Source organism: Electrona antarctica, assembly GCF_951216825.1.
Source record: "Electrona antarctica genome assembly, chromosome: 7".
NCBI lineage: Eukaryota > Metazoa > Chordata > Actinopteri > Myctophiformes > Myctophidae > Electrona > Electrona antarctica.
In genome coordinates, this window is record NC_136812.1 from 21,093,540 (window position 1) to 21,121,526 (window position 27,987).

General features: G+C 45.2%; 1 protein-coding gene across 2 annotated transcripts in view; it reads left to right on the plus strand.

Annotated features, from left to right (window-relative positions):
* The window catches only part of syde2 (synapse defective 1, Rho GTPase, homolog 2 (C. elegans)), a 54,667-nt gene that overhangs the window by 1,492 nt on the left and 25,188 nt on the right, over positions 1-27,987 (plus strand). Inside the window, exons 2-4 of one of the 2 annotated variants that reach the window (XM_079506406.1) lie at positions 11,552-11,850; positions 12,547-12,970; positions 25,309-26,516. In XM_079506406.1, coding sequence (XP_079362532.1) covers positions 11,552-11,850; positions 12,547-12,970; positions 25,309-26,516 — 1,931 coding nt within the window. The remainder of the gene's footprint in view (positions 1-11,551; positions 11,851-12,546; positions 12,971-25,308; positions 26,517-27,987) is intronic. The other variant, XM_079506407.1, reaches the window with a different exon arrangement.

Consider the following 27,987-nt stretch of genomic DNA (forward strand, 5'->3'; position numbering starts at 1 on the left):
TCTTATTAATGCCATGCAAGATATCAAGCTCGATGTCCAACAACTTAGCGTTGGTTTGATTGACCAGCAGGCCACGTCCTGCAGCAGTAGTCACTCCCGGGATAGCCTGTGCTCTCGGCTGTCCACAAAGAACATTGATAGTGACTCGTGGTCCTCAGGAGGAGACAACAGCCAACAGCAGGTGTCTGACACTGATTCACTACTGTTGTGCCTCAGTGGGAACCTTGAGTCCAGCCTCTGTGGCAGGCTGAACAGTAAGAGCATGGTGAGCCTGTCCCTGGCCAAGATAAGACCCACTGTACAGCGCTCTGCCAGTGATGGAGCTATCAGGTATCCTGGTGGGCACTTGTTTTGTAGTGGAGCCACTGGAGGCCAGAGCCCAGAGATTTGTGAAGAGACAAAAGTAGGGAAAGAGGCGCTGTTAGACCCACTGTCCGTTTATGGCGCCACCAGCAGCGATGAGCTGCTTCAGGACACTGGCGGCATTGGCGAGGATGACCGTGGTGAGCGGCTGCATGAGAGCAGCGGCTCGGTCAACAGCCTCACCGGTTCTTCAGACAACAACGCTGATGAACCTGCTGCTCAGGGCCATGAACACATACAGGAGGCAATGAGCACAGCCTGCTGGGTGCGAGAGGCAGCCGCCGGCTGTCCCAGCAAGGGCTACGGGGTGACCGTCAACAAGATGCAGGAGTGGATGCACAAGGGTCGCCTGCTGTCGTCCGAGATGAAGCAGCGCATCGAGGGCTCGCCGTCCTCATCACCTCGTGGCACGCAAAGCCAGGAAAAAGGTGGTGCTCAGGCCAACCCTGGAGGTTCTAAAGCAGGGGCACAGACCCTCAGCCATGGTGCTCGTGGAGGGAAATCTGCCAAGGCCAAGTCACTGAGTCCAAATCACAGGGGGAAATCTGCCGCCAAGGTTCCGTGGCAGTTTGATCCATCATCACAACAACAACAGCCAGGTAGGAAGGCTAAACGGAGTGGCAACAAACCACTGTGGATCCATTAAAGTTGGGAACTCTCACCCTCCTTCCTGCCGTCTGATTATTGTCATCCTCCTTCACTCATAGTAATCTGATCTCCGTCTGGTGCTGGTCCTCACTCCCCTACTCATCTTCTGGATGCAAAGCAAAGGGACGGGTCGTCTCAACTCTCTTTGCTTTCCTTTTCAAGATTTTCTAACTGGTGGCGGGTCCTCTTCTTCACACTAATTTAGGTGCATTTTAACACTAAGAGTGTAGTACTTTCGATTGTAGGATCACTCACAGTATAGTAAAATAACAACTAACTCACTTCTCTTCTTCTAGCTGCAAATCACATTTTTATTGTGGTGGTGATGATGGTGGTGGGGTTCTATGCATGAATTAAGTGATTATATGAGAACATTGTGCACTAAAACATCTGTATCATGAAACATTTGAAAACATGAAAGACAATTCTCTGTATATATTCCATTTGACATTGTTTTGATGTAGCATGCTGTGTTAATGTAGCATGGAGATGCACAAATAATTGTAATTTAGGCAGCAGTTGACTATAAAAGATCATAGAAGGGCAGTTAGACTGTTTGATCATAGACAGGGACAGAGGAAACTGGATAATTGGTGGTATTAAAGTAGTTAAACAGGCCATGGCAGTGACTTTGCAGGCGGTAGAACATACACTATAAAATCCTAATTGTTCATTTTAATCTGAAAGTGTAAGTCTATATTACCCGTAAGGGCACTTTTTATTTTACAAAGAGTTAAATCATACAAACATTATATAATGGTGTGTGTTTGTCACCTGTAAGAGTTTTAATCTATGCATTTGTAACTCCGAAAGTGTACAACTGCAAATGTAACCAAATGGATCCATTTGGATTGTATTTGTACACTCTCCAAGTTAAAAGAAGAACATGGAGGACTTTACAGTGTATGTGTGGTGGTTTGACAGTGTGTTCCAGAGCAAACAGCCAGCAGCCCACATGTGCAGGCTCTTATTGACTCTCTGTGTGCTTTGCTGCTAGAAATAGAGTGTGAACTGAACTCTGATGTCGGGGAGCGGAAGGCCTCTACGTTTGTTGTCCACATTGCACAGCACTCTCTGTGTTGGCCCAGCCCGGATCTTCACACTTTCTCCCCTTATTGCTCCTCTCTTTCACTCTATGTCTTCTCTTCCTCAGTTGTAGCCTTTAGTTTAACATATGTTGTATTGCCCATCCTCTTGTTATTAACTGATGGTTTTTTCCCCCTGTATACAAAAAACAGATTATCTTCTTTCTCTCCTCTTTCTTTTGTAATTTTGTCCGGTATTTTTCAGCCTCAGTTTTCCTTTTCCATGCTTTTCCCCCCTTTGTGTCCCCACTGAACTTTTCCACAGCTGTAGCCAATGGAATCCTAAGCAATAGTGAAGCCACTGCATTTTCTCTGTGGTGAGAGAGGGAGAGAGAAACAGCGGTAGAAATTGTGTGTGTGTGCGTGCGTGCATGCGAGCGAGTGCGTGCATGCGAGCGAGTGCGCGTGTGCGTGCGTGTGTATGCACGCGCCTGCGTACGAGCGTGCATGTGTGCATGTGTGCTGTACTCAGATGTCTAGCTGTTCCAAGTATAAGACCTCAGTGTATTTAAAAGTACTCGTTATGAATGGCCCATTTCAACATTTAGAAAATTTGTCACCCTCTTTCGAAAATTCGAATGTATCAGATCTATCTCAGAACAGGTTTGTAGCCTATGTTTTAAAATAGGCTTAAAATGGTTAATGTATGTTTTGTAATAATCTAAATCTGCAAAGTAACTAGTAACTAAATCTGTGTGTGTGTGTGTGTTTGTGTGTGTGTGTGTGTGTGTGTGTGCGTGTGTGTGCTTGCGTGCGTGCGTGCGTGCGTGCGTGCGTGCGTGCGTGCGCGCACGTTGGAGTGTGTGTGCAGCTGTGCGCACGTTTGAGTGTGTGTGTGTGCGCGTGTCATGTTGTCTTCCTCCTCTCTAGTTTGCTCTGGTAGGCTCCATGGTAACTGGCATTCTAAAAAGATCTGGGAGTGAATTTTTTGAATTCCATTCCTGTTGTTTAACTTGTTTGCACCATGTTATTTAATTCCTCACCATGAATGAACAAAATTAAGGGCGATTAAGTATTTATTAAGGTCAGCCCTGGGCTTATCTTGCCCCTGTGGGCCTCTCACTGCCGTACAAAGAGCCATTTAAAAAAAGAAACGCCATGGCTCTCAAAAGGCCCAATGAATTACTACTCCCAGCTTGAAGCTCCCTTCATAGTGTTTATGGGTCTTGTCTTAATTTATGCAGATATTTACATACTCACTCACTAAAGGGAACCATTTTTTGGTGTGACGGTTAAATTTGCTTGAAAATGTAACTTCACTTTGAAGTGTGGGATTTATGTTCCAAATTTGAAATGTTTGCTGAATAAGTTTTGAGTTAGCCTAAGATACACTGACTTGTTCTCTAATCGCGAGTAGGACAAAAGTATTGCAAACTCTGGCTCAATATAAGCATGCTATTTGTTTTTTACTTAGACTAGAAGTTTGACCGGTCTGCGGCCGGTCTCGCTGTATAGCGTGGCAGCGCCACAAAAAAAGATAACGCAGAAACCTGTGGCCTGTAGAATGATGTGACCATAGGTACACGTCGCTGTTTGATATAGAGTGGTCTTAATGGGCAAAAGAGGTGGCTCAAATGTGCCTGAATAATGTGTTTTAAATTAACTGTACAATATGTGAAGACATTGATGGCAGGATAATAAGCCTAGAACCTTGGCAGAGTACTTTTGAATAGTCTGTGGAAGTGTGGAGGCAAGTGGAGTGCTGGTAAGCTCAGACCTGACACCGGACACCACGTCAACCCTATTCTGATACTGGTAGTGGGATGGGATGACGTTCCGGCATTCAATATAACAATAATAATGTAACAATGTTCTTTAATTTCAGCACATAAAGCAGTGTTGATGATCACCCAGAGGTGTGAGTGCATGGCTACCGGCTAGGAATGCTGGCTTTAGGGCAGTCTTCTTGTGGCAGTATGGGTATTGCCTGCGTAACTATGCATTGTTTTCTGTCTGTAGGCATTTGTTTAGTAGATAGACTGTACAGATAGATTGATAAATAGATAGATAGTTAGATATTCTATTGGTCCTGAATGATATTCCATAAATAATGACTTCTGTACACATACGGTATACAAATCTATGTTGATAGCTGTAGCAGCCAGTGTTGCATTTTTGCTCTGTGGTAGAATACAAAAATGCAGACAGGCATCCAATAGCGTAACCATAAATTGGATGTTTGAGAGATCACTATACTCATGAGAGTGGGCTGGTTTGTTAAGGAAAGCTGACCAGGACAAAAGTATATTAGACATATTTGAACTACTCAAAGTGCACTTGCACTACCTGTGGTAAAGCATTGGCTAAAACACAGGCTCAAAAGTAGACCATTCCTTTGAAAAATAAAATGAATGAACCTTGTCTTGTGTTTTACCCCCCAAGTGACCTAGATGTATTCAGCTATTTTGCTGGGTTTTGTCTCATTGCTATATGAATCAGGTTTATACTGTAGTATTGCTTAACATTTTGAGGAAAGTGATCCCTTCCTTAGTGAACTTGAATATAGCGAGGTAGACATGAGAAGGCAGAAAACATGTAATCTTACCCCCGTAGGCTGTTGTCAGGTCATGTCAGGACGCTGTGGCATTAGGTGTCCAAATCATGCCAAAACCTTATTACCGAGTTGCCATGGTTGTTTTTGTACATAAACACACAATGCGCATAGTGGAGGTACAATACTACCTCTTGTCTTTTCAGATTTATGGAGGATGGTAGCACTAAAAGACGACGGATCAGATGATGGAGGAGACACTCTAGGCATCAAGTCCGCACGCCACTATAGTTTTATGAATCTTATGACTCACATGAAATCCTCTAAGCGTATGCAATAATACAGGCAAGCACCAGCATCTCCTTTTCCTTAAGGAATGAATCTGAATTCAGCCGGCAAGTTCTGCTTGCCAGCTTGACTATAGTCCTTATGCAGCAACTTACTTTAGGAGAGACTGCAAATGGCTAACATCTTACTGGAGATTGAGCGTTTTGAGTTATAAGTGATATGGCATCAAAAGCTTTAGTTTAGAGTGCCCCTTTTCTGACACCATGGCACAGTTTGGGATTGAATCCGACAGTCGTGGAGGAAGTGGTGTTTAGTAGACTGAGCCACCAGGATGTGATTCAAGTGTTTGACGTGGGATGCAGCCCTGTACGATTTTCCTTGGCTTAAAAAGAAAAATCTCCAACAATTACCATATGAATGAGAATCTACTGGAATGTATGGTACGCCGCTAAAGGTTCTCCGTTAAAGGGGGGCTCTGTATACACAACACAAGTGTCACTTGTGTTGTGTATACAGAACCGTGTGTCTGTATGGGCCAGAAAATAAACTGGTGTATCTTATTCAAAACAAGAACCTCTTTATAAACGCATTACATGAAATAAAGGAACGAGCTATGGGAAAGTGGATCAAGTATGTATTTTGTCCTGTGTTTGGAGTTAGGAGGAGTTAGAAGAATGAGATGTAAATTGCTGTAGTTGAGCAGGATTTCTATGTGAAATTGTGATCATCCAGATAGTTTGATGCACACTATATAGTTACAGAACTAGGATCAATTCAGCTAATGTTCTGTATCACATCACATCCTTATTCTCAAGACCCCTTTTCCTCATTTCTCTAATAATTCTCTCTCTCTCTCTCTCTCTCTCTCTCTCTCTCTGTCTCTCTCTCTCTCTCACACACACACACACACACACACACACACACACACACACACACACACACACACACTCACTCACTCACTCACTCACTCACTCACTCACTCACTCACAGACACACACACACACACACACATACACACACACTGCGTGCACACCCATCCACAAACATTGACACACGCACGCACGTACATGCACACACACACACACACACACACACACACACACACACACACACACACTCACTCACTCACTCACTCACTCACTCACTCACTCACTCACAGACACACACACACACACACACACACATACACACACACTGCGTGCACACCCATCCACAAACATTGACGCACGCACGCATGTACGCACACGTACGCACACACACACACACACACACACACACACACACACACACACACGCGCGCGCGCACACACACGCATGTATACACCCCCATGTTATGTGCTCTGACCATCTGTTACCTTCCGGTCAGGGCAGGGTATGTGAGTGTTTGCTGTACTCGAGGCTGTACGGGAGCACAGGGAGTCAGGGAGTGAGACAGGTCAGGTATAGCACTCACACGCTGGTCTGCTGCTCAGTGCACTGCTCTGTGTGCTAGTAGATATTGGTGAATGTCACTGGTCTGCAGTGGTCTGTCTCTTTCACACCAAAGCCAAAGGTCATGGTAGACTTGGTAGCCATGCAGGTCCAGTCATTCTTAATGCACAGGCACGAGGGTGAGGGTTGGAGACCACCGGTCAGTCGGTCACTCACTCACTCACTCACTCACTCACTCACTCACTCACTCACTCACTCACTCATTCACTCACTCACTCACTCACGCACGCACGCACGCACGCACGCACTCACTCACACAATCGCCCACACACACACAATGCGTGGATGTGTATTATGAGCTTGTAGAGTGGCTGTTTTCACAATACCTTGAACAGCAAAGTATGATAGCACTAGTTTATTGGAAACAATGGCCTCATTTAAGTTAAAGGTCCATACCAGTATAGTATTACTACATGTCATTGTCCGATCAATTACATTACCCCAAATAGCTTGCATTTTTTACATAGGCCAGGCCGCTGGGAGGTGAAGATTATGTTTTCATCCCTGTCCGTTTGTGTGTGTGTGTGTGTGTGTGTGTGTGTGTGTGTGTGTGTGTGTGTGTGTGTGTGTGTGTGTGTGTGTGTGTGTGTGTGTTTGCGCCAGTTCGTCCATCCGTAGATGTGCGTGGCTGTGTACAGCTAATCTCAGACACTGCTGGAACAATTGGCAGCCTCGGTTGGACAATAAATAATGTTAGGGTGAAGACATCTCGTCTATGTCGAGTGGAAACCTCATATGTCCAAAACCGTTACTTTTCAGGATTCAAATTCAAAAACAGTAAACACGCTACACGCCGCGTTTCGAGCTTGCAGATCTGCTACTTTTGATACTTTTGTGTGGCGCTGTAGTATGATTGTAAGTATGCCGTTCATTTACGAAAAAACACAAAAAGTAAGAGGTTTCTTTTTTTTTTTTATGTTTTTTTTGTGGCTTTCGCCTTTTTATTTTATATTTTTTATGGAGGACAGACAGTAGGCTGACAGGAAATGGGGAGAGAGATGGGGGGAAGACATGCAGTAAAGGCCGTCGGGATCGGGAGTCGAACCCGCGGCACACTGCCAGACTGGATTACCAGCCAAGGTGCCTGGACCACTGAGCCATGGCCCAGAAAAGTAAGAGGTTTCTGCCGGACAGCGACAATTTACTTCTGGGAACAGTGTCCTACAAACACAACTACTAGCTGCTAGGCTAAGTGCTATCATAAGTGCCTGAGAGAGAGGGAGAGAAAAGTAAGTGATTAAAAACCTACCCAGTATTTTGAAAGCAGACATCTAGCCACATCTCTGTTTTACTACACAGTCAAATCCTCAGTTCATTTAACGACAATGATCAATGACTATCAACAACACACTTGTTCGTCTGCTCAAGCACTCAACAGATACACAAGCTCATAACGCATCGCGGTGTGACACGCTATGAGCTTGTAGATCTGATCAGCTACTTTGAGTGAGCAGCACTGTCGTATGATGAGGCTTCACGGGTACGTCAAAATACATACATGTGGTACAACAAAATACATAGGCCTACATGTGATTAAACTGACTGCACTCCAGAATGATTCACAATACAAATGCTTATAGCATTTAAATATTTTAGTTTGAAATACACACGTGACATCACAATAAAGCACTAGAAATGAAAAAGGAGTTCATAATTAATAATTATATCTAACGACTGATTGTATTGACTGTTGAAAAAGTAACTATAGAAAACGGATACACCGTAGAATCAAATCGATTAGTTAACAGGTAAATCGTAATCGAATCGAGTGGCGAGGCCACTCCATATTCCATATTGTTTGCGTGGCTTCAAAGACCTGTGGGCATGATGGACACAGAGCTGACTATGCCAGTAGTTGTCAAACCATTTCGTGCCAAAGACCCCAAGGAATTGATATATCAGATGGGGGTCTATGGGCAAATACATTTGCATATAATTTGGTGGTCCTTCAAATGAAAAACCACTTATATCCCATTTTGTTTGGTCTTTTCCTTTTCCCAATATTAAAATCAGAGAAATCTGTATTTTCAGGGATGTAGATCATATATCCGAATCAGTAAAGTTAAAAAATGGGTGAAATTTGTTTGTGTACTTCCCATTACACAGCATTTGGCATTTTATATCAGTAAAATAAATACCAATTTAATTGGTCACAATCTTGCGTATAAAATGCTGGCATCCAGCTAGGGTGTTCTAGGAAGTGTGTGAGGTTGGGAGGAGGGGAACACTGTAAATCTGGAGCTGAGGTATATGGAATGCCGTACATGTTAGAGCCTGCTTCCTCTGTCAGTTATGAAATGAAAGACCCCTTACAGGAGACAGGAAGTTTGACAACAGCAGTCTCTAGGTAGAGTTGTGTGAAAGACCTCAAAACGCCGCCAGATAATTTGGAATGAAATCTGGGGTCAGACTGGATGTCATTAGCCTGTTGGCTACAACATCAACACAAGTTATGCACACTTAAGTGTTTTAGCTAGTCACCCAATGCCCGTAGAGGAAAAGAACCAACAAAAAGTGCACAGTGGTTAAAGGATGCAGCCACACATAAGCAGAACAATTCCACAAAAGTATTATTATTTAGCTTGTCAGCTAGGGCCCACACACACTAGCTCGTGAGTCGTGGTAAAGCTAAAGCTAACATACCATTCCCCTCCCCTCAGTAGTCAGCAGATGCTAAACCTACAGAGCTCTTGGCCCTCAAAGAGAACATCAGTCTAATCCAGGCTAATGTAAACACACTGTTGGCTCGGTACATGCAAACACGTTTCTGGCTGGCACTGTGTAATTTAAACAGAGCAGAGTGGCAGAAGTACTTAAAGATATGCCTTCTATCCTGACTGTTTAAATTAAATTGTAACAGGAGTCAGATAGGTATGGCGGCATCTTTAATTTCACTCTTTGTAAGGCTTTGAGTTTTTTTTGTTGTTATCTATGGAGATTAGGAATGTGTATTCAAAGCTGGCTTCTGTTCTAACCATGACAAATGTTTTACATTACTCGTATCTACTGTAAGTTGGCTGAAGGCTGGGGCTACAACATCCACTACAGAGTCATTTTCATCCCGCCTATCAGGTTTCTCAAGTAATAATCACAAGAGGAGGGGGCAAAAAAATCAAGCTGAATGGGTTCTCTATAAAGTGGGGAAATCAACTCGCTTCAAGACTCCTTCTATTGTGGTGTGAGGAACTCAGGGGTCAGGGTTTAAAGGATTCTGTGGCTGCAGAGATGGCAGCATTTATTGCAAGTCAACAGTTACTCTCTTGAAGCGTTAATAAAGTTGCCTTACAGATCACAAGAAAGCCGAGCCTGCAGCTCAGAGGGATTGCTTGACTTTCAGGGAAAGACTAATCCCAGCGGAGCCCTCGCACCACCGAATCTTGTGCTCTCTGTGCTTTCAGGGCCTGTGTCAATAAAGCAACCAAGCAAAAAAGCACCTTAGTCCCAATCTACTGAGTAGTGCTTATGCAATGTTTTTCCTATGTTGAATTCCGTTTCTTCAATTGAAAAAGGACTATACTATAGTTATTATTGTTTATTCAGACTTATTTTGTACAAGGTTTTTAAATTGTCGTTTACACACAATCACTGACTCACACACCAACACACACACACACACACACACACACACACACACTGGACATCCGATGTATTTTGCTTTCATGAAGTGAAAATATTCCCAAGAACGAGTCTGTAATTTAGTGGATGTAGCCTGGCTTTACATGTATGCATTTCCTAGAGGAAAAGAGAAGTTATCATTATAGCATGTGGAGGGGGGCTCGTCTGGGAGCTGAGGATCAAAACAGTCTTTTACACAGGCCTGTTGTGCATGTTACAGCAAGACCCTGCGCTCAGCACCTCTCGCAAGCACAGGGCTTGTTTTTCTCTCCTTGCATCTGCTCATCAACCCACGGCTTGTCAGCACTGTATCATGGAGAAAAAATGACACACAGAAGACTGTATCGGTTACATTGTGATTAGTAGAAAATGATTGTTGTTTTTTTGCCATCTGTTTCTGTTATCTTGTTGGGTAAACGACAAGCACACGTACTATACACACACACACACACAAACCGAGCGGAATTGTTTTGACTTGGGACTTCTATGGAGTCTTTCAATAAGGCATGGCTCCACGTCACCACCTCTATTATTTGGCCCTTTTTGAATGCACACACTTAGCGCCAGTGGCTGTACTTATTGTCAACCCCTGCTCCCTCCTCTCCTTGCTCTATTTTCACAGCTGTGAATACCCTGTCATAATCATATGCCTAATTTGTGCTTTGTCGTACAGCGGTGTGCGGGTGGCAAATGTACAATAATCTACAAGCTTGCAATGCGACGCACCATTGTGTGACACAGTTTAAATCCAGGCTATAATTATTTTAAACCAACATTACCAAGATGCGAAGTCATTGGAGAGTAACGTGTCAGGGCAGAGAGGTCATGTATTCCAGCCAGGGGCTCGTCAGTGGTAGCATAATTGAAAGTTTGTCTTTGGTTCGGCAGAAAGCTGAGACAACAAAAGCAACAACATGGATCACACTGTGGCAGATGATGAAGACAGTCGGTGTGTGCGTGCGCGTGTGCGTGCGTGTGCACACGTTTGAGTGTGTGTGCAGCTGTGCGCACGTTTGAGTGTGTGTGTGTGTGTGTGTGTGTGTGTGTGTGTGTGTCATGTTGTCTTCCTCCTCTCTAGTTTGCTCTGGTAGGCTCCATGGTAACTGGCATTCTAAAAAGACCTGGGAGTGAATTTTTAGAATTCCATTCCTGTTGTTTAGAAATCAGCTAAAACAAAACAGATTGATACCATTATAATGAAGATTTGCGCCACTGCCAATGTCTGGTTTCATGATACAGATGTTTGATTCAGGTGACATAAAGGCCATTATTACGACTAATGGGAATAGCTTGATTTGACTTGGAAATTTGGACACTAAACAGCACAATGTAACATCCTCAGCCCTCCCAACTCATGGGAGTGTGCAAATGTGACCAAATTGACCCATAATGGTGTTCATTTGTTCACTCTTAGTTACAAATGGATAAATTATCGCTGAGGATTTTACTGTTTAATGTCAGTTGAGACGAGGAGATGTTCTTCTGGCATTTCAGTGTCTGTCAGACTTAACCCAGTCTACTTGCCTGTCTGTTTCTCTCTCTATCTCGGCCCCTTCTTCCCTCACTCCAGCATTCATTGAGAATGTACAAGGGCCCTACCCCAACAGCCACGACGTGGGCAGGGCCAACGAGCCGTCGTTCTGGCGTCCGCCGCACAACACCATCACCGTCTCCAAGAAACGCAACTGGCTGCAGCAGAGCTCCCTGGGGAAGACCCACGGTGCCAAGGATGAGCCCCAGGGAATGCTGGGAGCTGAGGAAGAGAGTGGGCCGGGCCCCCACCAGCCGCCTCCTCCCAGCCCGTCCCCAGACCATCTGAAAGCCCCCGGAGTCCCACCCTTACGGCCACTTAGGTTGCACTTACCCCAGGTTAGTGTCCCAACGTTTGTCCTCTGTGAAAGGCTGGGTCATAGTTTGCAGAGGTAACTGTTGTGATCTGTCTTGCTGAACACGGTGGCTCCTTCTAGTTGTTTAACATCGCATCATGGTTTTGATTGTTTCCTCAAAGTTTGAATTCTTAATTCTTAATGGGACACCTCCCTGATTTTAGTCATCAAAATGTGTTTACTCTGGCCTGGGCTGTGGCTCAGCGGTCCAGGCACCTTGGCTGGTAATCCAGTCTGGCAGTGTGCCGCGTGTTCGACTCCCGATCCCGACAGCCTTTACTGCATGTCAACCCCCCATCACTCTCCCCATTTCCTGCTGCCTACTGTCTGTCCCTCCATTAAAAAATAAATAAATAAATAAAGGTGCAAGCCCAAAAAAAAGAAAAAATGTGTTTACTCGTCATATTATATATAACGGCATGTTACGTTATTTTTTAACTCATTCAGCTGATCTGACTCGAGGCAGAACATGCTTTAAATGTTATACTCCACAACAAGTGAACATTCTGATAATTTATGATCTATCCACACACAGTGATTGTAGTGAACATTAGAGGACCCATTAGGTGAGGTTAGAAAATGGCATTGTTCCTTTAAATAAAATCTTGGCACCAGTGGCAGCCCCATGAGGGATGAATATTCACCCTGCGATGACCCTCTTTTCAATTGCTCTGTCTAGGTGAGCGTCGGCCAGACCAGGGTGGCCCCACAGCCTCGTTGTGTGGACCCGGCAGAGGAGAACGATGCCGACGACGAAGGCGAGATCTGGTACAACCCCATCCCCGAGGACGACGAACTACAAACGGGCCACCACCGGCCCGCCGTCAGACTGCTGGTTCCACCACCACGGCAGGAGTCTCAACAAGCCCCCCAGAGGCGACACAGCACCAGGGGAGACGCGAGTCAGCGTGGCAGGGCCTCCGAGAGCTCCAGCAGTGCTGGACTGGAGGGGCTGGGGGAAAGCCTGGGGGGCGGCGGCGGTGGAGGAGGAGATGGGAGTCAGGGGAATGCCACGCATTCCTCAGAGGCAGTACATCTGCACAGACAGATGCTCGCGTGCAAGTCTCAAGACGAGGGGGGGCCCTCCTCCAGTAGAGCTACAGGTAAGGCAAAAAAAGAAAGAAAGACATCTATGCTTCCTTTTTTATTTTACCTTCACTCCTCCTCTTTCCCGTTCATCATCTAAAAAAAAGTATTAAAAGTATCAAAAGTATTATGATCTATTTTAACAACCCCTTTTCTCTGGATTTCTGCTCCAGGGCCAGTTGTTATGTCTTTCAGCCAGTCTGTCTAGGGCAGATGTATGTGGTTTTGTGCACTCCATGAGCGCTAATTACTGCTGATGTTGATTGGTGTCACCCATCAAAGGATCAGCTGGCATATTTACCCCTCAGTCATTTTGGGCTCCTGTTGAAAATTATCCGAGGCTAGAGTGATAATTGTATTTCTCTGTTTGACGTAAAGCTCTCAACGATTTTAAAACTTTGTCATGTCATGGCCTCCCAAATAGACCTTCATGATTATGAAAAGATGTTTTGTTGTAAAGGCCTGTATTCAAACTTTGAAGTCTGCGATGCATGCATGCATATTAATTCGCTCACAATACACGGACTACTGCAGAGTTGACATTCGGAACTTGTCTGTTGCGCCTGGATTTCCAAGACAATTTTATCCGGTGAACACGCATGCAATGCATATCAACAGCAGGACAACCTGGTAGCAGTGTGAGAGCAAGCGAAGTGATGCATACAACATTCAGTGGCAGCAATGACAGCAAGAGGAATTACAATTAATCAAGAGAGCTTAACCCATTTTTGGGCGGGAACCCCTTTTGGTGTAAGCATTATGTTATGCTTTAGCTATTGAAAAATAGCAGATCTACAAGCTCATAGCGCGCCACCGAGTGGCGCGCTACAAGCTTGTAGGTCTGCTATTTTTGAAAAATCGAAGAACGACTGACATAGAAACATGGCTTTTTCAGAAAACTGTCAGGATTTAGAAGACATTTATAGAATCGTTCCCATGTCAAAATGGGTTAAGAAGAGCGCCAATTTGGTCAGCTGGTTGACACGTCACCACATAGTGCTGCACATGCAGGAAAACCTCTGGAGTGCATCTGCCTGAACTAGTTCGCAGTCGCAGGCTACGCGTTATATCTGCAAGCTTGTAGATTGGCTGTTTTCTAATAGCCAAAGCATATAATAGGGCTCATGGTATGTTTTGTATTGATAATCTAAATCTTCAAAGTAACTAGTAACGAAAGCTGTCAAATAATTGTAGTGGAGTCAAAAGTACTGCATTTGAGATGTAGTCGAGTATTGAAAAAAGGAAATATTCAAGTACAGTATTTCCAATTTTCAATACTAGATAATAAGATTTTTAAAACTGCTGAAATGGGACATTTTGCGCAAGTAGTAAAAGTGCGTAATGAGTACTTTTACCTTTGGTACTTTTATGTATATTTTATACTTTAGCACTTTTACTCTCAAGTAAATTTTGATTATTGGACTTTTACTTGTAACAGAGTGTTATTAAGTAGGATTTGAGTACCTTTTCCCACCACTGAGTAAAAGTACATCAAAATTGTACTTAAGTACAGTACTTAATGAAATGAACTTGCGCCTTACACCACTGGTCTCTCCACACACTGAAAACAACCTCTCTAGCCTCAGCCTGGTGTTCATGTTCATGGTGAGCGTGATAGGAGCAGACAGAAGCCCTGGCTGTTTGATCATATCACTCCAGCTCAGTGTCACTCATTAGCCAAACTCAGACAGACATTAGCCAGGTGGAATTTAGAGTTGGCAATCCGGAGGGAAAAAGAAAAATAAAAACACGCACGCACGCACGCACGCACGCACGCACGCACGCACGCACGCACGGACACACAGCTTTTACTTGTTACTAGAGCTTGCACAGACGCCTGTAAACTTTGTAATCAGTAGTACTTTTTACGTCCCAAATTGAACCTTTTTTCTTTTTTAAATCTCTGTCTCTCAGAGTGACTGTGGGGGCCTGGCTCGCTAAAACAGTGCTCTTACTGTGTGCAGATTCAAAAGAAGCAGTGCCATGGCACGTAGTGTTAAAGCAACAGTGCAGCATCTGTGTATGTTTGAAGGTTGTTGGGGAGTGTGGTCTTGGTGTAATGATGACAGCAAACGAGCAGGCGGACCCCTGTCTCTTAATAAGCTTTGTTTGTTTCCACGTGCCTCCTCCGTTTTGTCGTCTCTGATGTGGCAACACGCTAGTTTGGAACGCTAGTCTGCACATCTTTTTAGACTGAGCCCATAATTACAACTTTTCACAACTCTTCTCTGTGGCACGCAACCGTCATTTCTGCTGGTTTGAGCACAATGTGAGGCTGAATACTTTGGTTATAAATGTAACATCTTTGTTTTTTTTTGCTGTCATCAACACTTTCACCGGTGGCAGCCATGGCCAGTAGGCTACTAATCATCTGAGAAAAAGCCACTTAATTTGGAAAAATAATGCAAATAGTATAATTAAATCTAAAGCAGTATTGCAGTAGTTCTCAACGGTTTCTGGATCAGGGTCCACTTGAAAATCTCAAAAACATCCGTGGTCCACCCATCTGACCACTAAACACGGCAGGATGTCGTGCTTAGTGGTCAGATGGGTGGACTGCATTCTCAGAGCACGTCATGGATCAATGGAACTAACGTAGTGTACTTTAACTAACTCACATTTCAAGGTTTGGCCAATTGTTTGGGGGCCCACTTTCTTGCAATTTCCTCAAGGTCAGTGGGCCCCGGCCCACAGGTTGAGATAAAGGACGATCATATAGTGTGTTACATCATCAGGGAAAGGAGAGTTGGCCTTGTTAATCGTGTGAATGGCATTGAGGAGGACAAAAGCTTGATTGACAGCTGGTAAACAGCTCCAACCTCATTGATAGGCCACAAAAGCCACATCTTTCGGTGACATCACGTGCCGTGGTGTGGCAAAAGTCTCCGTTGTGAAAAGCCTTTTCACGCGAGATTAGGATTTGAATTGGTCTCAAGGAAGTGTAATAAAAGTGTAACTTAATGTAATTGCCCAGTGGCAATTACTAATATTTCCATATTGCCATATTTCTAATTAAATTAAGGTTATTTCCTTAGGCATTGAGCTTATAAAAATCACACCTGTGTGAAGTGAGTGGTGCAACTCCGTGTGGGTCCCCGGAACATCCAGACCCCCAGGAACGCGCCCAGGGGGCCGGGCCGGGCCGGTTCCGGCGTGCCGCCCCGCGTTGGAAATGGTTGAGAAATGACAGAGTTACCGTGTGGGGGTCCCTCTACTGTACCCTCTACTGCAGGGGTTCTCAACCCGTGGGTTGCGACCCCTCATGGAGTCGCCAAATTATTTTGGGGGGTCCCCAAATAATTAAAAAAAATATATAACTTTTTTTGCTACTGAATGGCTGGAAAATGGAAATGAAGAGTTTACATAGTACATGCATACACCTTCCCTAATGATTATATCTGGTTTCAGTATTTATTTATGGTGTATTGTCTCTATTATTAAGGTTATTGTAGCAGTCAATTTATATTGGGGGTCGGGGGGTGCGGGGCGGGGGTCCCGAGACATTGCCAAAGCATTTCCGGGGGTCCCCGGCCAAAAACGTTGAGAACCCCTGCTCTACTGTACCGTACTGTACTGTACTGGCACACCCAAAATCATCATATATACAGTTAATATGTGCACGTGTGTTTGTGTGTGCGTTAGGTTGCGCACAAATGGTGAAAAACAACCATGCTGTTTTCGTGCTCAGACCCACCCAACACATATAGCTCCGTAAGGGAGTGGTTGCACCACTAAAAAAGGGCCTAGAACAGGCAGCATATGTGACCAAATTTGACTGAGGGACTGCCATTGGATTTATTTTAAATTTTCGTTTTTTCATGTCATATGAAAGCAGGGAATCATAGCTTCAAATTGACATATTGGTTGTTCTGTTTGACCCACCCGTTTTGGAGATGTGGCTTATAGGATGGTAACGTGTTCTACAGAGGACTCAAACTATGGTTGAAAGGTTCACTTCTGTGGTCTCTAACATTACACCTAGCTACATGTTTAAGCATTTATTTCAGCTCTGACACTTATTTCAGAGTAGACATGTTCTAGTATGTGAAGAGTCTGCCTGTGCTATTAACTTAATTTGGGAAAAAAGAAAAAAAGTTTTTCTCCTTTGATGAAAAGCTGGAATTTGCGCGATGGCAGCTCTCAGTCAAATCTGGTCACATATAGTATTGTATTATTACTGTACTAATATATATATATATATATATATATATATATATATATATATAGTCAGGAATAGTTCAGGAATGTATTGTGATGCTGTGGGAGCATAGAGTAACATAAGAACAGCAGTCGATAGAGTGGCTCTAGAGTTCTCTGACAGCGCATCATGGCTGCTGTGAGAACGAGAAGACAGAAGTGTTTTGTTTTTTTGCCCTCCTGCTCCGGAACTGCACCGTGCCCCGTGTTGACTCTGAGGTTGACTCCTGTGGGGGAACTGCACCGTGCCCCGTGTTGACTCTGAGGTTGACTCCTGTGGGGGAACTGCACCGTGCCCCGTGTTGACTCTGAGGTTGACTCCTGTGGAACTGCACCGTGCCCCGTGTTGACTCTGAGGTTGAACTGCACCGTGCCCCGTGTTGACTCTGAGGTTGAACTGCACCGTGCCCCGTGTTGACTCTGAGGTTGAACTGCACCGTGCCCCGTGTTGACTCTGAGGTTGACTCCTGTGGAACTGCACCGTGCCCCGTGTTGACTCTGAGGTTGACTCCTGTGGGGGAACTGCACCGTGCCCCGTGTTGACTCTGAGGTTGACTCCTGTGGGGGGTTGCACAGTTCACCCCAACAAAAAGCAAGCTCATCTGCGTGTCATCACAGTGGAATCACGTGTAGACACACACACACACGCACACGCACGCACGCACGCACACACACACACACACACGCACGCACGCACACGCACACACGCACGCACGCACGCACGCACACACCCACACACACACACACACACACACACACACGGGTTCGTAGCAGCTATAGTAATAGTCGCAGTGCAAGCGGCTGTTTGATAGAAACCAGGGGGGTTAATTTAACTCTGAGAGTGTACAATTACATTTGGTTTCATTTGTACACTCTTTGAGTTACAGTACGAATGGATATTGGAACACTGAGGGTTTTACTGTGGATCTCTCTGACCACCAACCAGTCAATCAGATAAACCTTGACTGACGCATCAGTGTCTGGATACTGCTCGAGTGATCCTATTACAGGGCTTGGTTTATGTGTGTGTGTGTGTGTGTGTGTGTGTGTGTGTGTGTGTGTGTGTGTGTGTGTGTGTGTGTGTGTGTGTGTGTGTGTGTGTGTGTGTGTGTGTGTGTGTGTGTGTGTGTGTGTGTGTGTGTGTGTGTGGTGCGTGTGGTGCGTGTGGTGCGTGTGTGAGAGAGACAGATTGTGTCTGTCTGTGTGTGTGGCACGACTAGGCTGTTGTCTAGCGGCTAGACTGTAGGCTGTGTGTCAGAATCCGGTGGATGAGAATGCATCAGACCAGCCCCTCATGTACAGTTGGGACTGGGACTGGGAGGGTTGGGGGATGGTGGTGGGCTGGAGTTAAATGAACAAGGGCCTTCTATGTCACTTAACTCCATCTAGAATTCTGTAGTCCGGTCTCCTGGAGGTCTATAGAGCCAAACCGGAATAACCAGGGTTTACTAACCCACTACAGGTTCGGTTCAAACAGGGGCAGCGACGGCTTACTAGTTATTTGCATCGCACACTTTGACCCCCTAACACATCTGTTATACTGTATGTTTTCTTCCCGAATCCAAATGTATACCTTCGAAACATGGCTTTGAACTGAAAAAGAGGGCTGTTGTATGGCTATTTTAAGTATGCTTTTCCTCTTTCTTCATCTCGTGCTTCAGATGTTCTCTCTTTGTGAAGATGGGCCTGCACAGACCCCACTTTATTTTCAATGCTCAAATGTATGAATCCTTCGTTCTTCGACTGTGAATCCGAGACTCTGCTGAATTAATGAGGCAGTGCGGAATCTATGCAGATGATGGACTTCCTCTGTCCGGCTGGCTGCTTCTTTTTCCCTAGCCGGATGCACCCCAGACTCCTCATGTGCTGCTATTGACCAGCTTTTTGTTCATCTGAATGCTCAATTTGTGTGGAGAATAATGATTGAGGGACTGTGGGTGTGTGCTGGGTGTTTAGAATCAAAGTGTATCTTCAGTTTTAGCGGCTATTTGAGCAGTACTGTATGACTTGGTCATTGCTCATGAATGCCATCACAGCTATTTCTGGGGTTGTTTTCATCAGTGCTGTGTAGTGAAGAGGCTGGCTGGCCTGTTCTACGATTAGCCATGATGTTAGAGTTACATGCGAGCTCAGGTCTGTGTTGTAATGTAATCTGAAATGGGAGATTACGCATGTGATTTTCGATGGACACTGAGGGCAGCTCAGTGGGCTGACACCTATAGTTTGCCTTTACTAGTGATGACCAGTGATGTCCAGTTCTAGAACAGTTCTAGTGTTTTTAGTTTGTTTAATTTTGTTTAATTTAGTTACTTTAGTTTAGCTTAGTTTTAGTTTAGTTTAGTTTAGTTACTTTAGCCTAGTTACTTTAGTTTAGTTTAGTCTAATTGACCAGCGGGAAAACAGTTCAGTTCAGTTCAGTTCAGTTCAGTTCAGTTCAGTTCAGTTCAGTTCAGTTCAGTTCCGTTCAGAATATACTGGACTGTTTGTATCCACGTCCACACATCTAAATTAACAAAACGTATTTGCGGTGTGCTGCTTGCACAACACGACAGGCAGGCAGTGCAATTTGCACATCTATCCATGCTATTTTTGGTGGTTGTTTTGATCTGGATAGTGCATGGAGGCCATTCTGGCCGTGGGGTGTTGTAGAATTAGCTGACACTCTGTTGCTAGAGTTACAGGGAAGCTGGAATGCCTGTAGCAGTAGGCTAGCGAGGCTACATGAGGCCTGCGCTGGCAGGGGGCCATGTTGTGCTAGCGAGAGGACCTGCATGCCTGGCTATATTAGCAGGGGTTTTGTAACCATTGTAATGAAACGCCTGGGCTCCTGCGGCCTCTGAAAGGCCTTCCAGTGTTTAATGATTTAGAGCCAAAGGAGGGGAACCAATACAGTGCTGGCTGGGCCTTGGTCATGGAGAGGAGAAACCATGGGACAAGTATGCCATTCAACCATTTATGTTCCCTCCCCCTGTTTGTTTGCCAATGCTCCCTGGGCCTTCCTCTCATGTTTAATGTGCAGTTGCAAGGATGCATGCACACACGCACACACACGCGCACACACACACACACACACACACACACACACACACACACACACACACACACACACACACACACACACACACGCACGTGCACACACACACACACACACACACACACACACACACACACACACACACACACACACACACACACACACACACACACACACACACACACACACACACACACACACACACACACACACACGCATGCACTCACGCACACATGCCATTCAGTACAGGGGTAATCAAGGACAGCAGATTATTGTCTCCTCCAAAGCTTATCATGAAATGTCTTTCTCTGACACGCGCACGCACGCACGCACACACGCACACAGCCAAGCACACACACACGCGCGCACGCACGCACGCACGCACGCGCGCGCACGCACTCGGTTTGGTATGTGGTATTTGTTATTGACCACTGACAACTACTCACGTTGTACAATCCCTGTGCATTCTACAAATACAAGAGAATATTAGTGATGCAAACAACAGAACCTATAGTACACTTTGTCAACACACACACGCGTGCGCAAGCACAGACACGCCCTACTTCTGCACCTGTCGGGTTTCAGCATTAAGAAGAGCAATCAACAGTGGTAAATTCCTGTGGGCTTTGTTGAGAGGTGTCAGAGGGAGAGTGCACAGGGTGGGCCTTGAGGGTCAAGGTGTGTGTGTGTGTGTGTGTGTGTGTGTGTGTGTGTGTGTGTGTGCGTGCGTGCGTGCGTGCGTGCGTGCGTGCGTGCGTGCGTGCGTGCGTGCGTGCGTGCGTGCGTGCGTGCGTGCGTGCGTGCGTGCGTGCGTGCGTGCGTGCGTGCGTGCGTGCGTGCGTGTCCGTGTGTGCGTGTCCGTGTGTGCGTGTGTGTGTTGCGCGCACACACGCATGTGTGCGTGTGTGTATGCGTACTTGCTTGCTTGCATACACTGTTTCTGAATATCTTTATGGTAGCCTAAGCCTCCATATATTTCTGTTTCTGCATTTGTGTGTGCATGCGTGTGTGCATGCGTGCTAGTGCTGCACGATTCTTGCTCAAATGTGAATCTCGATTTCTTCGCGTTTGAGATCACGATTCTCACACGATTCAATTGTTTTCCATGGAAATATTTATTGTCTTTAGTCAGTAGTTGCTGAACATTACTACATTCAAAATGTGGCACCTGGAGCCAACTACTGTCAAAGTGCTTGACTTAAACCTGTCTTAAACCATCTCTCTCTTGAAGCAAAAACATAAAGACTAACTAAACTCAATTGGACAGCCAACTAGTGCTGCAAGATTCCTGCTCAAATTCAGAGATGAAATCGCATGGGTTCTCAACCTTTTTTCGATGAATTGTGCAGCCCTAGTGCGTGCGCATGTGTTCAAATAGAGTGTTATGAGATGGGGTGGGACATGGTGTCCCAGCTCAGGTGTCACCCAGTGGAATGCAGGCCTTTTGCCCTTTGACCCTGGGACATGGCCCCTGAGGGTTGGGTGTCAAACCGTGGGCCCTGAACCTCAGCTAGTGAGGTGTCGGGTAGCCCTCCTGACTGCTGCCACAAGGTACAATGCCAAAGGCTACGGACAGTGTTGCCAGATTGTGTGAGAGATATAAGCAGCCCGGTCCATGAAAACAAGCCCAAAGGGAGCGACTGTAAATGAGCACGTTTTTGAAAAGCCCTGAAAGAATTTAACAAATGTGGAATCTTTTTGAAACATTTTAACAACACATATGTGGTATGGCCTATGGGGGTCCCTGGCACAACATATTTTTAGGTGTAGGGTCCTTGGTCAAATACATTTATCCTTGACATGAAAATGTGTGAGAATCTAGATCTGAATATATGGAAAGTTTAAACGACATTACGAAACAAGCCCAAATAAGCAACTACACTTTAGAAACAAGCCCCAAAAATCGTACTACAAATATTGACAAGCAACTTTACAGAAAAAAGCCCAAAGTTGCTTATAATATGCGGACATGGCAACACTGGCTATGGAGGATGCCACTCTGTGACTGTGTGCGTGCGTGCGTGCGTGCGTGCGTGCGTGCGTGCGTGCGTGTGTGCGTGCGTGCGTGTGTGTATGTTGAACTTCGGAGGACAACATGAGCAACAGTCATTAGCTTTGTCAAAGGTGTCTGTTCTGTAATGGGATCTGTCTCACAAGGCCTAAGTATGAAAAATGGACATGGCCCAGGTTGATATGACTTGCTTAAAGGGGAATACCACTCCTTTTCAACATTGAACTATGTCATTCATTTAACTTAGAATTGTTGTGTGGAAATAATATAAATAAAGTCCCCCCCTCCCCCCTTCTGTTTATCCTGGAACTGGAGGTCTAGAACTTGGAGAACTTGGAGTCATGTGATGTCACTTATCACATGACCTCTACTCGCTCGTAAGATCCTTCGGTTCGGGTGCAAATGAAAAAAAAAGATCCGCTTTTCCGCTGGCTTATGCTGTCTATGGGAACGCCGTTTTTAGAATCGTAATATATCGGATTCTTCTTTTTGGCTCAAAACAAGGCAAATGTTATTTATGTTATGTTAACATAGCGATTACTTTTAATTTTATTTTAATTTAATGCATGAATTGTTTTGCATAGACTCATTATACAATAAGCAGTAAGACGCCCGAGTAAGACGCGACCTCGCCCTAAAGGGCACGGCTTCACAAATAACTTTGGGGTGGGCCCGTCTAGAGCCAGGTATCAGAGGACAGGTATCAGTCAAAAGGGAGACATCGAAGAGGAAGGATGGATGGGGAAGGATCAACATATGGAATGTCTGACATACGTATATCCATATACTAATATTGATGACATCAGGGATCTATATATACAGTATATATCACTTATATACGTATATCAATAGCATTTGCAACATAACATGGTTTGTTGCTTGAAGTACACGGTGAAGACACAGAAAACGTGGTCTGACCCAGCCTCTCTGCCTACGTGGCCTCCGCCCAGATGTTGTTTGATGTTTTTACACCTTCAACCCACTCCACCCATTTTCACCTTCTCAGAGAGTCTCTGTGTGTCTATTATTGGCAGGAAGCAGTGAGAGGGAATTCTACTCAGCTAAAGGGAAATGAGGCTAAACATGGTTTGGCATGGAATGTCAGAGACCAGCCCAGTTTGGTCGTACACTGGCCAGCCAGACATCTGAGTCCCAGGACAAGGGGTGCCTTTGTCCCCCATCTCTCTGCTATTCCCTGCCCTGCTTCTGCCCCCCATCTTACCCCTTTTACTCTCCATCCTGTTGCGGCTCCTCTGCCTCCCTCTCTCTCCCTCAGCCCCTCACACTAGAATAGCACAGCAGGCCCCCTCTGAAAATAGAGCTGGTGATGTTGGCAGGTCAAGCACTCTCTTTCTCTCTCTCTCTCTCTCTCTCTCTCTCTCTCTCTCTCTCTCTCTCTCTCTCTCTCTCTCTGTTTCTCCGTTTCTCCCTCAATCTCTCCTTTGTTTCAGTGGTGAATTCATAAGAAACAGTTAGCCAATGTAAATGCTAAATGCAATTATATAATTACACATGAAGTTAGAAATGCAAAATGAACTTAAGTTCGTTTGTGTATTCTTTCTATGTCTAAATAGCCCATCCGTCTTAAACCAAGTCCCAAGAAAGCATTTAGTGTGATTTGCCTTAACACTAGGCGGTTTATGGCACCCAGGGCTTGGCCAAAGAATGGTTGACAGCCAATTCCTCCCTGCCAAGTCACATGGTCCAGCCCCCATGCCCAACGAACCCACGCAGTGAGGAATTCCCTGTAATGTGTAAAAAAGGTAAAAAAGACAGGCTCGTCAAGGAGGAAATCTTATTAGCAGAGAGCTGGAGGAGCTAAAGTTCTGTATTTTGAAACAGGTTTAGAGTAGTATAGCAGGACGTCCATCTTTTGACAAATTCCACTTTAATCATCCTAACTGTGGCTGGCTTCTCTCTCTCTCTCTCTCTCTCTCTCTCTCTCTCTCTCTCTCTCTCTCTCTCTCTCTCTCTCCCCCTCCCTCCCTCCCCTTTTCTCTCTCTTGTATCTCTCTCTGGTGGACGGATGGATTAACTGAACTTGGCTAACTTCCGAAGCTAAAGTCCAGCCCACAGATATCTATACAGTGTAGTTTGGAGCCACAATTAACACACTGATAAACAATTACATTATGGGGGGGAAAAAGCTTCCAAATTTTGGTTAAACTGTTCATAATTTTTATTTTGCTGTGATTTTGCTGTTGATAAACTAATAATAAAACAAATACTACTACTACTACTACTAATAATAATAATAATAATAATAATAGTAGATACAATAGTCTTGTATCTACAGTATGCGTGCTGCTTGCTTGGGAAGTTGAAAGACTTATAGTGAAGCCTGTGAAACAGGCTGTTGTTTGGGGAAATTACCTGCAAAAATAACACAGATACAGTTTTCAAGAGTGGTATCCACAATTCAATCTTGTGTAGACTAAACAATGGCAAGTCATTACAACATACAACTTTACACCCTCACATTTCACAAGGTAAACCTCTAGTTAGAGCACAACTGCCTGCAAGGTCCACTCCAAATGGATATTTTTACAACACGAATAATGTCTACGAGTAATACTAGCTCCTAAAGCCTGAAGCCATGGTGTCCCACTCCATGCGGAGGTCTGCTTTCCCGGAGGCCCTCTTCTAACTTTGCTAATGACATTCCAGGTGATTTTAGCTGCTATTTAATTGAATGAAACGCTTCTTGAGACCAAGCAAAGTCTCTTTCATGGAGTCTGTTATAGAATTAGCAGTGTACAAAAATGAATTTGAGGCATTATCCACCATTTCCATGAAAAGCTAACATCATCAGTGAGACAGATCTACCTTCAGGTGCGGGTTGCAACTGAATTATCTGCTAAACCTGACGTCACCTCGTCAGACTCCTGTAATAGAATAACTGTCAAATAACAATGGCCATTAAACTTAAGTTAAAACACCCGCCTGGTTTCAATGATGTCATGCCCTTGGAGTGATGCAGTCTAGTTACAGTTACTAGTTACAACCAATAGATTATGGACACATATAGCATATCGTAGCTCATTCACTCCTGAAGCATAGAATCCAACATGTTTAATCCTAATTTTGTCTCTTCTTCCTTTTAAACCCTGCAGATGTTCCTGAGCTCCTGCCCTCTCTGTTGGGCTTCTCTCCTCCATCCAGTCCCAACCCTGCCAAGAAGAGCAGCTCTATCAACTGGTCCTCCTTCCCGGACAAGATCAAGTCCCCACGCACCGTCAGGAAACTCTCCATGAAGATGAAGAAGCTTCCAGAGCTTAGTCGAAAACTCAGTGTCAAGGGGATGCCGAGTAGCAATAACAGCAACAATGGCAACGGAAGCGGCCAGTCAGAGCCCAGGGCGCACTCTCCCAAAACCAATAGCAACGCAGCAGAGGCCGTGCAGCAACACATAGGCCCTCGATTGTCATCCTCTGGCAGTGGTCAGACGGCAGCGGCAAGCCGCAACGTGATCTCACGCTACCACCTGGACAGCAGCGTGTCCACTCAGCACAGCTACAGCAAGAAGAAGAGCAGCGGAGGCTCCAAGTCGGCCAGCAAAGGTGGCTACCTCAGCGATGGTGACTCCCCGGAACTGGTGGCCAAGTCCGGGAAGCACGGCTCCACGGAGGGCAAGGGAGGGAAAGGGAAGGAGACGGTTCCAGGTGGTGGAGGAGAGAGGACGGGAAGTGTTGGAGGAGGTGGAGGAGGAGGAGGCGGAGCAAGCCCCAAACTCCACGGTACAGAGCTGGACATTGACGCCTTCCGGCACTACAGCTTCACGGAGCAGCCCAAGTGTACCCAGTACATCTCTGGCCTGATGAGCCTGCACTTCTACGGCGCGGAGGACCTGAAACCGCCGCGCGTGGACTCGCGCGACGTCTTTTGTGCCATCCAGGTGGACTCCGTGAACAAGGCGCGGACCGCGCTCCTCACGTGCCGGACCACCTTCCTGGACATGGACCACACCTTCAACATCGAGCTGGAGAACGCGCAGCACCTGAAGCTGGTGGTGTTCAGCTGGGAGCCAACGCCGAGGCGCAACCGCGTCTGCTGTCATGGGACGGTGGTGCTGCCGGCTCTGTTCAGGGTGACGCGCTCCCACCAGCTGGCGGTGAAGCTGGAGCCACGGGGGCTCATCTACGTCAAGCTGAACCTGATGGAGCATTGGCAGAACTCGTTGGACGGGGGCCCGGACGGAGACAGGGAGCCCCAAGTGTTCGGGGTGGAGGCCTGGAGGGTGGTGGAGCGGGAGACCACAGGACTCTCGGTTCCGCTGCTCATAGAGAACTGCATCACGGAGATAGAAAAGAGAGGCTGCCAGGTGGGTACATCTGCCTGTTGTGGCTCATTGATTTTTTTTCCTTTGCCTGCTGAGTGTCTGCCCAGAGATAAAGTGATAGCAGGGTGTTTATTTATACAATTGATACACGTTTATGCTTTGTGGCTGTCTGACCAGATACAGTTCCCTACTCCGTAGTACTCTGTCACTATCTCTTTCACACACAAACACTTTAAAGGGATATTTCACTTTAAAAAAAAGAAAAAGAAATTGGGTAATTTTATCGTCTACTCAGGCTTTTGTGAACACCCCAGACAGTTTTTAAGTTGCTTGATTCAGTATTTAGATATTTAATATTCATTTATTCCCTTCCTATACAAACCCAATTTCTAACGTCAAACTCCATTTTAACCATCATCATAGATACACCGAAAACACCCGTCCTTGTTTCTGGTGACTGATATTGTCCTTCTAATACATGAGGGGGCCGTGTTTTTTTCATTCGTTTTTTAATTTAATTGTAATATTTTTTTATTGTATATATATATTTTTTCTTTTTCCAAAAAAAGAGGGAAAGAAAGAAAGGACAGAGAGGAAAGATAAAAATGTAAATAATTATGGTAAGATGGAATGGAGAGTGCACAGGGCTCCAGACTACACTGGTGTTTGAGTTAATGGCAGTAGCACATCATTTGTTTGCACAAATAATTTGCCACGACACACAACTGGGCGATTGTATCTCAGCTTTTGATATGAAAACAAAATACGTACACGAAATGTTAGAACACTAATGAATTCCAAACAGTTTCTGTTGGGTCTGGTCTAACCTCAGGTGGTCCGGTACATATTTACACTTCATTATTCATAAATATGTTTTGGACCGCCAATAATGACCTACAACCTGAAATAATGACCTACAACCTGAAGGCTCTAGTCTAGGATATGCAGGAGAAGGCCGTCACAGAATGATATACCATGCGAGCAAGCGACAAAAAAAGAAATGCCAACAGCGGGTGGAGGATAATACAAAATTGGCCTGTTGTTTACTAATAATATGTTATTTATTATTATTATAAATCATCATAATTTCTCAATAAGCTTACCGTAAGATAAATGGTGCATGTAGAGGTCTCATACATAACAACACTAAACGCTAACACTAAAATATGTCATTCTGTGCCAATGCACACAACACGTGCTGTAGCAGCACACAGTCCTTTGTTTGGGGGGAAGGCTGGCAGCCAAACCCCGGCCCCTGTCTCCTCGAGACAATCTATCAGTGGAACTCAAGAGGGGCTGTCCACATCACCACATGGCCACACTCACTTGACTACTGTCTCCATGGTCCAGCTAGCACTCTGTTCAGTGTTCACTAGTGGCTTTAACCACTTAAACCCTGTACTTGGTTGACCGGAGTCCCTCTGGACTCCATCCTAGGGGAAATGAAATATCTTTGTCGATAATTGGCCTATCTACAAGCTCACAATGCCTTGCGTTGCATTGTGAGCTTGTA